The sequence below is a fragment of the Myotis yumanensis genome, unplaced genomic scaffold (assembly GCF_028538775.1).
Source record: "Myotis yumanensis isolate MYYU_CA2020_CCGP unplaced genomic scaffold, mMyoYum1.0.hap1 SCAF_13, whole genome shotgun sequence".
Lineage (NCBI taxonomy): Eukaryota > Metazoa > Chordata > Mammalia > Chiroptera > Vespertilionidae > Myotis > Myotis yumanensis.
This window is the reverse complement of record NW_027223764.1, coordinates 56,628,745-56,643,446: the sequence shown is the minus strand read 5'-3', so window position 1 is coordinate 56,643,446 and position 14,702 is coordinate 56,628,745. Positions and strand designations below refer to the sequence as shown.

Sequence of the window (14,702 nt, the reverse complement as noted above, 5' to 3'; positions counted from 1 at the left end):
GCAGGTGTGTGTGCAGCTGGGGGTGGGGCGTGGGGGTGGGGGCAGGCTGTGGCCGGTGCCCTCGGGGAACTCGCGGTGTGGACCCAGACTGCCGCCAGCCCTGCCCTGTCTTGAGGGCTGGCTGAGGGGCCTGCTCGAGGTGGGTGACGGCAGGTGGTCTCTGCCCAAGTGGCCTTGTCCCTGCATGAAGCCTGAGGACGTTCTCCCGTGACCTCTGGTCCCTTTCCCTCGGCGGTGTCCGCTGCGGTGTCCACGGCTCACCCGCGCTGTCTGCAGCGAGGGCGCTGAGTTGGTGCTGAGCTGCCATAACCAAGGCCCTCGGCTGGGACTTCACAGCCACTGTTCTCACAGCCCTGGGGCCGGACATCGAGCCCAGGCTGGCGGGTGCGTCCTCCGAGGCCTGCCCCCGAGGGTGCAGCCAGCACTCCTGTCTGCAGCTCCCCGTCCCCCCTCCTTTAAGGAAGAGCCCACTGCAGGGCCTGCTGCATGGACACCTCTTTAAAAGCCCATCTCCAAGGGCCTCCATCACACCCCGAGATGCTGCAGTTAGGCCTCAACACGGACATTTTGGAGAAAACGATTTAGTCCATAAAAGCACCTCAGTATCAGTAGGTGTTTGGAGAGATGGTTCCATGGATTTCCAACCTTTGGGATAGATCCTCACACTTACCTCCCACCCAGACCCCTTCCCACACCTCAGTGTCTAACTTGCCTGCCCCCCTACCCCCCACCCCCACCTGCATAGGCCATGCCTCTAGGAGCCTCCCCTGTGAGGAAAAGGGGACAGGAGCCAGCGAGAGGAGACGGGGCTGAGTTGAGGGAAGGGCGGTGTGGCGCTCCCCACCTGTCAGGGCCTGAGGGAGGTCCCGGCCAGGCAGAGACCCGGGCAGGCGAGCGGGAGGCTCCTGGGAGGCCTGTGCCTGCAGTTCTGAAGCTCTTGTCCCTGGCTACACCGAACTGTTGTTTTTCCAGGAGTCATCCCCCAAGTACTCGTGATGATTGAATTTAATCAAAGCATCACAGTTCAACAAAGACAAATTAGAAACCTCCGTACATCTTAGAAATTAATCTGTGAGTGAATTTAACAGGAGATGAATTGCCCTGGGTGGTCGGGTCCCTCCTCACCCACTCTGAGCCGCTGTTGTCATTATTGCTGGAAATATGATTATTACTCTGCTATCGCTTGACATTTATTAAGAATCCAGAGGCTATGTCTCTGCAGCAGAGAAAAGTGCCATTATCTGGGTCCTGGGAGAAAAAAGCACTTCCTGGCCCGGGTCGTAGAATAGATACCCTCGGAGGCCCCCGGTCCGTGCCTGCAGCCGGGAGCGAGAGGCACAACACGGAACTGGGGAGGTAACTGCCTGTTGACTGTTTTGCAACAAGAAAAATCCTGAATTGCAGGTGGCTTTCACTGTGGCAGTGGTTGTGAGAGCCAGGCCTGCCCAGCTCCTGACCCTCGTCCTTCGCAGACCTGGAGGTGTTGTTAACGGACCCTACCGGGCCTTGTTCATCCTGACCGCCAGGAATGTTTTACTCCGGGCAGAGGAAGGCCAGCTGCAGAGAACTTGGCTCAGAGGAGGGAGGAGGCTCTGTGAGCTTCATTTCAGTATCTCAAACTCTATTGCTGCCTCCATTTGCCAGGCCTTGGGCAACAGAGTGGGCAGTGGCCTCTGGGAGCTCATTCCAGGGACAGGCGGTGGGGAGCCCGCCACTGTGGTGCAGCCGCTGCCCCTGCTGGGTTAGGCTGCGTGGCAGGAGCTGGGAGGGTGTTGGAGGGAGCAGACAGCAATGCAGTTACAAAGCGCTCACAGATATGAGTCCCTCTGTTGCTCTCTGTCCCCGGCAACATGGCACGCTTACTCAACCCCTGCCCCCGCCCCCGACCCGGACCCACCAGTGGAGGAGAGGTGACCGACGCATGACGGGGTGACCAGTGAGAGTGATCAGTGGGAACATGTGACACACGGGGGGCCCGTCTCCACATTTGAGTTTACTTCAGCTTCGATGAATGAGAGATCACCCGGGTTCAACTCAAACAAGTCACTTGTTTCTTTGGCCAAAGAAAGTTCGATGTTAAAGGAACTAGACTTGTCACTAAAGTCAGACAGATAGCATGGCTGTTGCCTTTCCTTTGTGAAATTATTAGTGAATATAGGAACTTTAAAAATTGTGAAGAAGACTGCCGATACTGAGGTCATGTAATATGAGGTAACCTTTTAAAATATATTCATAAAATGGAAATCAAGTTGTCAATAATGTTCTTAAAATTCCCTTAACTATTCATCAAAAATGATGCCATTCGTGGTTTCGTGAATTCTGTGCCAGCCTCTGCACATTCCTCAGGCAGTGTGCCCACCTGGGGCCAATTACTATTTCTTTAAGTGTCTGATGACATGGTTGGCTTGTGCAATTTGGGGAAACAAGATTTACTAAAAATTATTTGTCTTTGAACATGAGAATTACACTCTGTACAATGAGTTGTCTGCACCCAAAAGAAACATAGGACTGTGTCCAACCGAGAGAGTGGGGACTCCCATCCCCCATGGGGTTCATGATGGGGCTTAGGTGAAAGGGTTGTGAGAAACCCATTGTATTTTTCAATGTGCTTTTTAATTCCAAATACCTTTTATATACTTTTCACATCTTATTCACTACTGCCATATACTCCTCACTCAATTTCCCCTTGTTAACATCTTATGTTACATAACATGGTGCATTTGTCAAAGCTAAGAAGTGATATTAATTAGTATATTGCTAGTAACTAAACTCCAGACTTTATTTTGTCCAGTTTTCCTACTAACCCAGTGAAGACACCATCCATATGGCATTTAGTTATCCCATCCCCTTAGTTTCTTCACTCGGTGACAATTGCGCACTTTCCTTGTTTTTCCTGGCCTTGGCGGTTTTGAGAGATGCTGGTCTCTGAGGTGTGTTTCATAGAATATGCCTCAACTTGGGTTTGTTTAATATTTTCCCTCATCATCAGCCTGGGGCTATGGGTTTTCTGGAAGACATTCCACAGAGAAGTGCCCTTCTCATCACGTATCAGCTAAGGGCTGCAGAGCACCGTATGACATTGCCTGGTGATGTCAGCCTTCAGCGCATGGTCATGAGGAGCCTGCAGGTCTCCTCACTGGGAAGCTACTGTTTTTCCCTCTCCACACTTGATCCTTCGGAAGCCAGGCATTAAGCCCACCCACCCTTAGTGGGGTAAGCAATTGAGTTCTGCCTCCTGGGGGGTAGGTATGTACCTCCATTCTTTGAAGTTCTTCTGTGAGGAAGGTTTGTCTCTTCCCCCCCTTAATTTATTTGTTCAATGTTATTTATATCAGTAGGGACTCATCTATATGTATACATTGGGCTATAATTCATTAAGCTTGTAATTTGTCTTATTGCTCAAATTGTTCCAGCACTTTTCTCATGGTATTTCATTCATCTCATACTTGCTTTCACTTTAGTGCTCTTGATCTTTTTTCACTGATCACAAATATAAATCCATTTCCACTACAACCCTTTCTAACATATTTTATGTGTGTATTATTCAGGGGAAGTTAGGTTATGCTGCAGTAACAGATACCCCCAAATCTCATTGGCCTAAAATGGCGAAGATTTGTCTCTCACTTGTGCTACCGGTGCAGCGTGGGCTGGCAGGGAGCCTGCGGGAGTCTCAGCCTCACTCAGCTCACTGGCTCATGGAGCAGCCATCGCCTGGACATCGAGCGCTGCCATCACAGTTAGAAAGGGGCACAGCCAGCTGCTCAGGAGCCCTGCAGCGCCTACACACGGATCCGGGCCTCGCCTCACTCTGAGGCAGCAGGATGGGTGACCTCGGGAGGAGAGAGCTAGGAATGCTTGGCAGGCAGCACTCATGACCAGCGCACTGCATGTTCTTTGCTATTTTTCCATGCAAATCCATACAGACTTAACTGTTGTTGCTACCATACTGTTTTCTAACCTCCTTCAAAAAATCTTGGTCTGTCATAAACTTGGTCTCATATCTGAATAGTTTTGACACCGAGGCTTCAGTGACGGCTGTGTGGGTTGTGAGCAGAAACATCTGGCCAGAGTGGCAGAATGAAGCTGAAATGAAGCCTTCGCTCCATGATTCAAGCCCTCCGTTCAGGTCCAGGACAGTTACAAAGGTGCTGTGTGGGCAAGTGCTGGCCCTTGCGACAGCCTTGGTGACCACATGAGCTTTATAAGGCTGAAGCACCCCTCCTGTGTTGAATTTGAACCATTTCATCTTGTGCTGCTATAAATAGGATGGTGGGAAATGTTGCCCAGGGAATCCCTGGGCTTATATCTTAAGTGCCCTTGGAATAAATTACTAGCAGTAAAATGGAGAGTCGGAGGGTTAAAATGAGGTTGGGAAGGTGTCAGCACACAGCAGGTCTGTGCACGCGAAGCCGTGACATTTCTCGCTGCTGAGCTCCCTCCAGGCCTGGCGAGTGCAGAGCGTGGCTGGGGCAAGGCCTGCGACTGTCATCTTGGCTCCAAGTTTCTGAGCAGGGTCTGAGGGGCTGCCTTCAGATGCTGGCCTTTCTCATTGTTGTGAGGCCACACAACTGTGGACACAAGACTAATGAGGCTTTAAACAAACAAGTGTAATGACTGTCATCAGTAGCCAGCAGGCGCTTCCTATGGGACAGCTTGGGCAGGAGGGTCACGGCAGCTGGCCAGCCCAGGGTGTCTCTGGCACGGTGGGCAACACCAACTTAAGGTCAGCTCACTTAAAGGTGACCCTCCAGATGGGACATTCCTGTTCCCATTCCAAAGACTGATCTGTACCCTCTAGCCAAGCCCTTCCCAGGAGGTGCTGGGAGAGCGGGCACAGCTCTTTAATCCAGCTCTGCATGCCCTCAAGTCTCCAGATGGCCTTCGTGGGCCCTTTGTTCTACTTCACAGGCTCTAACTCTTTCATGCACAGGCAGTTGCTAAGCAAAGGCTATTTAGCTCCAATAAGCCACACGGAGCTCTGTTCTGAATGTGTCCCTGATCAACAAGCCACATTCCCTGCCGCCCAGGCAGAGCCTCTGCCCTTGAACCGACCCGAATTGCCCTCCTCCTGTCTCCACACCCTGAGAGGGACCAGTTTCCAGGGCACAAAAGGCCTCAAAGGCCAATGGGAAAGTAGTGTGTGCTGAGCACCGAGATAGGCAGGGTGGAAACGCAAGCAGGGGAGACACACCTGGTAACAGCATCCAAGAGCTCATTTCCTGGCACGGCCACTTTCTGTATTGTTGGAGTCATTTCTCCTTGGCCAGTTCCTCCTTCCATCCTCCTACTCCACTCTTCCGGACCTTCAGCATTCTGCTCCAGGCCCCTGCTCAGCTCTCCGGGGAGGCAGACCCTTACCCCGCCTCCACCCGGAGCTAGGAGCCACCTGGTGTGACCCGCCTCGCTTCCCAGTGTCCCGCTTACACATGCGTCTGCAGCTGCACATCCTCAGGTCCTTCCCTCGAGCCTAGAGCATGTGGGGCCTCCCCTTCCCCAGCTCAGGTCAACCTCTGCGTGGGCTGCTGACCCCATCCTTACCTCTCCTCCCAGAGAACCTGCACCATCATGACGCTTCTCTTTCCTTCACTTTCAACCTGCTGGCGTCCATTGCCACCTCCCCGGGCCTCGCCGTCCACTTGAATCATAGCCTCCCTCTCACCTGTCAGCTCTGCCCCCAGAGCCATCTTCCTTCTTCAGAGTCAAGTTTCTTGAACACATTGTCAGTACTCACTTTCTTATTTATTTATTATAAACCTCACTTAAAGATTTGTTTTTATTGATTTTAGAGAGTGGAAGGGAGAGAGAAGCATCAATGTGAGAGAAACATTGATTGGGTGCCTCCCGTACACACCTGACTTGGGGGTCAAATCCACAACCCAGATATGTGCCCTGACCAGACGTCAACCCTGCATCTTGTTGGTGTACGGGACGATGCTCCTACCAACCGAGCCATCCGGCCAGGGCTGCCCTCTTCCATTCTTACTGTTCTATTTTGAAAGACAATATGACTTTTCCCTGAGTGGTTTTGGATATTTTTCTTCATCTTTTGTTTTTGCAGTTTTACTGTGATGGAATTATGTGTGGTAGTAAAAATATTTTTCTTGTTTTATTTAGGTTTGTAGAATTTGTCAAATCTATGGCTGATGGCTTTCATTTATTTCAGAAAATTCTCATTAAGTTTTCATATTGCTCTACTCCCCTTTTGAGGCTCGTGTTATATGCTTTCTCCATATTATACATGTACCTAACTATCTCTATCTTTTTAATATTTCCCATATTTTTATCTCATCATATTTTAGCAAGGGTATTTTTGCAACCTCATTTATCCTCTGTCCTGTTAAACTCACCCATAAAATTTCTTATTTTATTTAATTCATATGACAGGTTTATCATTTTCATTTGGTTATTTTTCAGAGATTCCATGTCTCTTGCAAAATTCTCCAGATTTCACTTTGGACAATATTGCTTGCATTATGTTAAGGTCCATGTCTGACAAGTCTAATGTCTGGATACATGTTTATTTTTCTATTGATCATTTTGTGGGCACATCCAGTAATTCCTGCTTGACTGCTGAGCCTTTTGCATGAAGGTCTCTATTAGAAGCTCAGGTGAGGCACCGCATCCAAAGAGAACTTTCTCTGCCTTCTGGGATGCGCTTGCAGTAGGGCGGTCGCTGGGAGCTGGGTTTCAGTTTTGGGAGCCTGGTCTGTTTCCGGTCTTCCTGGGCCTTGATGGTGCAGCCTTCCGAGATCCCATCTAAAGCCCGAGTCCTGCTGGTTTCTACAGCCTCAGGCTGTGGGAAGTGTTACTTATTTCTCAGCCTTAACCCCACGCTGCTTACGCATGGGCAACTGCTTAAAGGGGAACACCAATGCAGAAAGTGGGGCTCCTTTTCTTTACTGTGCTATTTGGGGCTCTTGGCTCCTTAAGTTCTGGGAGACGTGGTGAGCCTGAGCTCCAGTTTTCTCTCCTCAGCCCCCCGAGACTCCCAGAGGCGCTGTCAAGCTTCCCTGCTTCTCAGCCACCAGTTTCTGTTCAGCTCCTCAGCCTCTTACGCATTTGCAAACTTGGAATATCTCGAAGGGAAATAAAAAAGCACAGGTATTAGGCACTGAGACCATGTCAGTGAGGGCTCCCCTCTGATACCTTGCCCCCCGAAGTCTTGGCTCTCTTGGGAGCTCTCTGCTGTCTTAAAGCAGAGCATTCAGATCCAGCTTTTCTGTGATTCTTGGGAGGAGGATTTGTCGGCTACAAGCTGGGAGTGGAAGTAACTCACAAACATGTGTGTGCGTGTGTGTGTGTGTGTCAGCTTAGGTGAAGTCTTTACTCACGAGGTTATGATGGACGTGACCACAGATCCCGGGTCACCTCCTTTGGTGTTGGTCTGAGCAGAGAAGTTCTTACCTAACATCCGCTTTCACTAAGCTGTGGCTCATTGTCTCTCTTCTCTAGGATTTTGTGTCGTGTATCGAAAACTACAGAAGAAAAGGACAAGAGCTCTATGCATCGTTATACAAAGATCACGTGCAGGTAAAACCAAAACAGTTCCTGCCTCTACACAGAGCCCGGAGCCCGACTTGAACCCCTGTAACAATCAGAAGGGCCTTTGGTTTAAATTCTAGACGGCCTGCGGCCTGCGTCAGTGCTTGGTCAGGGAAGAGTCAGCCCGGCTAATGGTGGGCTAATGGTGCCTGGGATTTGCAGCCACAGTCTGAGCAGAGGAGGAGCTGCCCATGTGTCTGCATGGGTCCCCTCAGGGTCCACAGGCCCCTCTGCCGGGAGCGAGGGCACACTGCAAGCAGGCAGGCCCCGCTCACTCTCAGAGCGCTTCCCGCTGAAGGAGAGAGACATCGGATAACTGCAGAAATAAACAGCTCATTATAACACGATGAACAATAGACTTGGAAAACACAGGTGCAAGGAGAGCTTATAACAGGGAAAAGGGTTTAATTTGGGCAGATCTGAAGGGAACTGCCTTTTAAGTGGAGACCTGAAGGAGGACTATAGACTAAAGCAGTTTGGGAAGTGTTTTTGGCGAAGGGAGGGCCTGGGCGAAGTCGAGAGGCAGGAAAAAGCTGGAGTCATCAGTGACCTGGAAGGGAAAGAAGTGACGGAGACGTGAGCTGGGAGGGGACAGGGTGGGGACCGGCAGGGCTGGAGCAGCAGTGCTTGCCCCACACGAGGGCGTTGCCTTCTCTCCTCGGGCGGTGGTGCCAGTGCCGAGGGCAGGCTGAGCGCTGCCAGCACCTCTGAGGCCCATGCCTGGGGAGAGGTGAAGGGCGCAGCTGCCACGCTTTGAGCTCGCTGTCTGACTCTCAGGTCTGCCTCCCCCTCAGCTGCCATCTGAGCCTGAGAGCCCCTATCTTTAAGGTGGGCAGCCCTTCCTTCCTGGGAGGTGAAGGCCCTAGGGGCACGGAGGCAGAAGTCCCACATGCAGGTTTGCATGGCTCAAGCTATGGTCAGTGGGTTTTGTTAACAAAATTAACAAGAAAACAATTGATAATAATAGAACATAATGTATAGGTTAGAACCTTACTAATTCCAGTCTTTACTTCGTACTTGCTCTGTTCCAAAGCCTGTGCCAGGCATAGAAAGGAGGAGCTTAAATGGCACTGCTCCAGCCAGAAGGTATTTACAAGTGAAGAGCAGGGCAAGGAGTCAAGGAGTGACTGCAAACAGGCAGTGAGGCCAGCACTAGATGTCCTGCCACGACGGGGGAACAGTGGTGTAGGGCCATTGGGCGTATTGGGGTGGGTGAGGGGCCAAGGAATGGTGCAACAGTGGAGCCCAAGGGCGGGGGAAAGAGGCTCTGATCAACGTAAGCCATGCTACCTGGTCTAGGTTCCTCCGTATAAGCTCTCCTGGGAGTCTCCAGGGGTCAGGAGATGTGCAGCCTGCAGCCCAGAAACACACATCTATCGCACAGCCGCCAGGCTCGCTCACAAGTAACTGTTTGTCAGATGCAGCAGGGTTGGGAGAGGTCAAGGTCAGGTGGAAGGACAGAAGCTCAGCAGAGCCTCCAAGCCCAGAAAGAAAGGATCGAGCCTCTTAGAAGGCAGCCTGGCTGGTTCTTAGCAGCAGGCCCGACTGGGGCTCCGAGCTGAGAAGGTGGTACGGAGCTTTACTGCTGATTGACTTAGATCTGAGACAATCCGCATTCTGAGGCCAGTTACGAGGGGCTTTCCACGTGTTTGACTGTTTGCGACAGACCGTGTCCATGTTCAGGGGAGCACTCTCATCCACTGCTCTGTTCCGCAGAGGCGGAGGTGCGGTGACATCAAGGCCGCCAAAGCCTGGGCCCGAATCCAGGAGCACCTTTTCGGGGAGCTGGGCTTGTGGGCCCCGGCAGCAGAAGCCACACCCTGTCACCGGTGGGAGCTGGACTGGAGGGAAGGGCCTGCGCGCATGAGGAAGCGCCTCAGACGCCTGTCTCCCAGCAAGGCCCAGCGTGCAGAAGGGCCCCAGGTAGGTCCCAGGCAGCAGGGTGCGGAGGCAGGCTGGGGGGCCGTCTTCGCAGCTTCTCTGTCTGTCCGGTGTTGTTCTCATCGGGACTCTTGGGGTGCTTCTAAGAGCTCTGATGTGGGCAGGCAGGGGAGAAAACGTATGTGGGGAAAGGCAGGATTGCTCTGCGTTATTCTTGATGCAGTTTAACAGAAAAAAAGAATCGCTACCCCTTGCAGGTAGCGGAGGAAGGAAGCTGTGAGTGGGTGGATGAGTGGAGGAGTGGGTGAGTGGTGAAGATCGGCACCAGGGACCCAGGCCACACTGACGTCCACAGAGTCCAGAGTTTGGAAAAAGCCAGCGATGGTCATTGTCAGCTGGCACAGGTGTTTGCTGCTCTAGACATAGTTATGCAAGCACATTGCACAACACCTTTACAGTGGAAATCCCTTGAACTTGGCCACTTCTGCAAGCTCCAGCCGGTGACCCATTTAGTCCAAATGCATGGAAGCTCACTGAGCCCTAAGCAGTGGAGTCCAGCAGACCGCAGTGTGCTGTACGAAAGCTTGAACTCATGTCCTTGAACTTACATTTTTGCCTTTTAAAGGCTGGGGAGCCAGTTGAATTGGTAGTGGAGTAGAAACATCTGTTACTAGATTTGTATTTCTTCACCAAACAATCCTGATTGGGATGTTCTAAAAGCCAGCCTTCCAGACACTGGAACACAAGTCAGTGTTGAGTTTGTTTTCTAGTCTGTGACACAGAACCTCTTATCCACATTACATCCTTATAAAACTCAATGAAAAATTATAATTCTTTTATTCAATAGACACTGAATTTCTAATGGATTGCCAATGAACATCCGGTGGCTTACAGTACTCTCCCACAATGCATTTCTGAGGAAATGGAGGCAGGAGACATAGGTGGCCCGGCCCGGCCGGCATGGCTCAGTGGTTGAGTGTCGTCCTATGAACAAGGAAGTCATGGTTAAATACCAGTCAGGGCATATGCACCGGTTGTGGGCTTGATCCCCAGTGTGGGGTGTGCAGGAGGCGGCCAATCAATGATTCTCTGTCATCATTGATGTTTCTGTCTCCCTCTCCCCTTCTCCCTGAAATCAATAAAAATACATTTTTAAAAAATCAGTAGCCCTCATAGCGTGCAGGTGACCAGCGAGGGCTGCCCGTGAAAGCAGGCTCTGGCCCGAGCCTCTCCGCGGTGCCTGCTCCCCAGGCCCGGGTGCTATGTAATCCCACTCTGGCATCATTTGGGTAATTACTGTAATTCTACTTAGTGGAAGATTGTGGGTTTTCTCCCCTTTGACTCAGGAACATTAATACTTGCTTTTTACTGTGGTCCTCTAGGATTCAGCGTTTTCTCGCGTCTGAGTCTTGAGTATGTGATTTATTTGAAGGGGTCACGTGCATGTCTATGTGTTTGTGAATATGTGGAATGGGGGGTGCATATAGGTAGTACCCAGGATTTAATTTCTTTTTCTCTGATTTTATTTCAGGAAAGCCAGGACAGAAATGGTGATATTTCTCAAACAAATGCTGAAAACGGAGGTATTCAGTTTATCAACTATTTTTTTATTTTAAAATTAAACCAGTCATTGGTTTTATTTAAGGTCTTATTAGCGACATGGAATTGATATCTTGGGAAGAGATGCTGCAGGCCTGGAGCGGGCAGGCCGACTGTGCGTTATGTGCTCCTGGAACCGAGCGGGACCTGTCCCAGACCCAGAGCGCCCAAGGGCAGACTTTATAGTAACGTGGCCACAGTAAACATTTCTTCAGGGAATCTATCTTGTCAACTTGCTGAATCAGGGAAACCTTAAAAGTGCCCCAGACAGTACAAATACATGTTCAGTGTGTGACCCGAAACACGGGAGGAAAACAACAGGACATCTTAGTGTAAAAATGGTGAAATATCAATGCTTCTCACCCTGACCTCTCTGATTGTAAACAGGACAGAATAGTCAGTGTCGCAGCCCCTGACCACGGGGCAGGTTGCAGGACCGTGTACTGTGGTGTTCCTCCCCACACACACCTTCCCGCTTAAAGGAGGCACTGTGGCTTCTCTGTGGCGTATCCCAGTTGCCAGCGCCGCTGCCCTGGCGCTTTGAGGCCGTTGTTGAATAAAATGGGATAACTGAGCACAAGCACTGCGACTTGGTGGCAGTTGCTCTGATAACTGAGATGGCTACTGAGGGACTGACAGACGGGAGCGGACAGCGGGGAGGCGCTGGACAAAGGGCAGACTCACCTCCTGGATGGGAGGGGTGAGATCGTAGTGTTTTCATCATGCGACTCAAATGCTCACAATGTGAAACGTATGAACTGTTTATTTCTGGAATTTTTTTATTTAATGTTTTTGGACCACATTTGACTATAGGTAACTGACACTGCAGCAAGTGGACCAAATACAAGTGTAGTATTTCCCAAACAAAAAACATACTTTGAATATTTTAAGTTTATGCTTACTCTTTATTTGTATAATTTTCATGGAGGAAATTGAATGAGTCAACTTGCTACAGGTTTGCTTCTCAGAAGTCATTTTGGCAAGAACACATTCACACACACACACACACGCACACACACGCAATGCCTGGTTTTGTGGTTTCTCTCAGGCTGCCTTGGCTCGGACACTCCCTGGCTGTGAGTGCACTGTGCCCAAGGCTGCAGCTAGTGTCACACTGTAACCAAATGACAGCTTCTTAGTGTTGATCATCTTGTATCTGGGACCGTGGCGTTGGGCTTCCTGCTGAGCTGGCTCTCTGGCCAGTTTGCAGTGTTGCCCGGAAGTGAGGATACTGGGCTTGATCAGGTTGATTTGGGGGGTCATAGGACTTAGGGTAACACTGCAATATCCGTTTGCTTCTCATCTCTCCACTCCAAGGCCCACACTCAAAGATCAGAGTGAGAACCTGCCGAGCCCTCCTCTGGAGGTGGCTGCAGAGAGGGCAGGTGGAGGTGTGCTGACCTCACCAGGCTTCTGTCTGGTCTGCTGAGTCCCTGGTCCCTGTGACTGCACCGCGCTCTCCCTGCTGGGGAAGCCGGTATGGCTGCGCTGTGAGCAGCAGGCACTGCCATTCACCCAGAGGGGAGAGTTCCAGGCAGGGATAAGGTCAAAGAGGTGAGCATCTTGGCATAAAGAAAATGGCTGCAGCCCCTGGATTGCAGGCAGGTGCGCATGACCGCTCCAGGCAGGTGGACACCAGGACAGGGTGGAGAAGTCGTAGCTAGAAATCCAGCGGGTGTGTACTTAGCTGGCACCCAGTGGGCAGGCCCGGGGTGCAGCCTTAGGAAAGGAGCATGGCCGTTGCTGTGGCCATGGCCGTGGCCGTGGACTGCAGTGCCCCAGCTTCATGGTAGGGCAGAACCAACCAGTCGGAGAGGGCTCAGGGGATCCTGAGGCTCCACACAGTGGTGTCTTGTTTGCAAAGAACTCCCAGTGGAATGGGAAAGTGCTCATGATATGATCTTGAGTGAAAAAAATATTAGAAAAGGTTAGTGCCTGGGGTCTCGGCAGCCCTTTACCCTGCGCACAGCGCGGCCTCCCTCAGTTTCCCCATCATCAGCTGCGGCTCCGCCGCCTCTCCCACCCAGGCAGCACCCGATGGAAAGTGCCCCTGCAAGTCCCAGCACAGGGAAGTGTTACTGAACGGCAGCTGCTATTGTCAGTACTGACTCTGGGTACACATTTGTTTTATTTCTCACAGCTTCATGGTTTTCCCAGATTTTTCTTATAATTAGAAGATAGTGCTTCCATAATTAAAACAACAACAAACACTCTTTTCAAAGTGAAATTCAGATCCAACAAACCCTGGCGAGCAGCCCAGCCTGGGCTCCCCTGGGGGGTCCACCTGAGGTGTCTGACCACCCACAGCCTCGGGGTGTGTCCACTCACAGCAGCAGTGAGGGACGCGCGGACCTGCACACCAGTCACATCTCCCCTGGCCCTGGCCGTTCCTCCCAGCGACTCAGGCCCCACTGCACCCCACCCCTGGTGACATCGGGTGGCTCGTGCCAACACTGTGTCCCTTTACGCCACTGCAGGGGAGCTGACCCCCAGGGAGGCCGAGGGCGAGAGCGACGAGGTGGCAGCAGACTGCACCCGGCTGACCTTCTTCCCGTCCCTGCACGAAAGTCAGCACTCCGAGGATTTCCTGGAACTGTGTCGGGAAAGACAAGTCATTTTACAGGAGCTTCTTGACCATGAGAAGGTAAGACGGCCCATCATGACTGTTCTCTCAGGACGATCAGTCAGGAGCGAGCAGGCCCCCCTCACTCACAGGCACGGTGACCACTCCCTTCCCTCTGAGAATCCAAGGAGCGCGCTGCGAGCGTGTGTCCAGGGAGGTGTGCAAAGGGACCCGCACGCCTGCACCCAAATGCCTTGAAGGTGTAAATCGCACTGATGAACTGCTGAGTGAATGTGCTCTAACCTTTCTAATCCTGGGAGAGCACTTTTCAGTGCAGAATTCTTGACCTTCGCGTCGTCCAGCACCTCGGCCCCGCCTGCAGCCTGACCACCCAGGTGCATCCACATCATGAGGGCCTGCGGGGGGGGCGGTGCTTGGACACCCCAGCGCTACGTCCAAGCTGTCCCCGCAGCGCCCGCCTCTCAGGCCCCGGTGAGCACACTGGCACCGTGGGCCTCAGTAGGAGCTCCGGCCCCTGGAGCAGTGCCCAGGTGCGGGTGTGGTGGGCTCATCCGAGTGGCTTCCGGGGGCCAGCATTGGAACACTGCCTGCCACCCTCCCATCTCTCAGGGTCCCTACCGGGTCCTCTCCCAGTTCTTTCCCTGGTTCTTCCCAGGAGAGCCTCTGCAGCTGGCCCATGGCACGCACTTCCCAAGCCTGCGGGCTGGGCGGTGGGCAAGGTCTGGAGCATTCATCACAGCCAAGAGCAAGGCCCAACCCCAGGCTGTGTAGCACGATGCCTGTGGCGTTTGTGCTAGTCTCTGAGTCTTGCTTTGCTGACTGTCTCACCCAGTGGCATGTCTGTCAGAGGCCTTGTTGGGGGAGCAAGAGCCTGCAGCCCACAGGTGGCTCCTTTCCCAGCTCCTGGGGGTGGGGGCGGAGAGGAAGGAGGGTGGCTGACAGCGCCCGAGAGGCAGGACAGGACAAGGTAGAGGCTGTTCTCCCCCCTCCTGTCTTGTACGTGAACGTCAGTCTCTCTGGGTCTCCGTGCGGCACAGCAGGAAGCTGTCAGAGTGCGCACTGGCTGGTTGTGGTAGCGGAGCACCAGGTGCAGACA

At 52.2% G+C, this 14,702-nt stretch overlaps 1 protein-coding gene across 3 annotated transcripts in view; it reads left to right on the top strand.

The window, feature by feature from the left end:
- WDFY4 (WDFY family member 4) overlaps window positions 1-14,702 on the top strand; it is a 228,714-nt gene that overhangs the window by 135,944 nt on the left and 78,068 nt on the right. For all 3 annotated transcript variants that reach the window (XM_070433182.1, XM_070433181.1, XM_070433180.1), the window contains 4 exons: window positions 7,453-7,530; window positions 9,259-9,465; window positions 10,955-11,006; window positions 13,500-13,666. In XM_070433182.1, coding sequence (XP_070289283.1) covers window positions 7,453-7,530; window positions 9,259-9,465; window positions 10,955-11,006; window positions 13,500-13,666 — 504 coding nt within the window. The remainder of the gene's footprint in view (window positions 1-7,452; window positions 7,531-9,258; window positions 9,466-10,954; window positions 11,007-13,499; window positions 13,667-14,702) is intronic.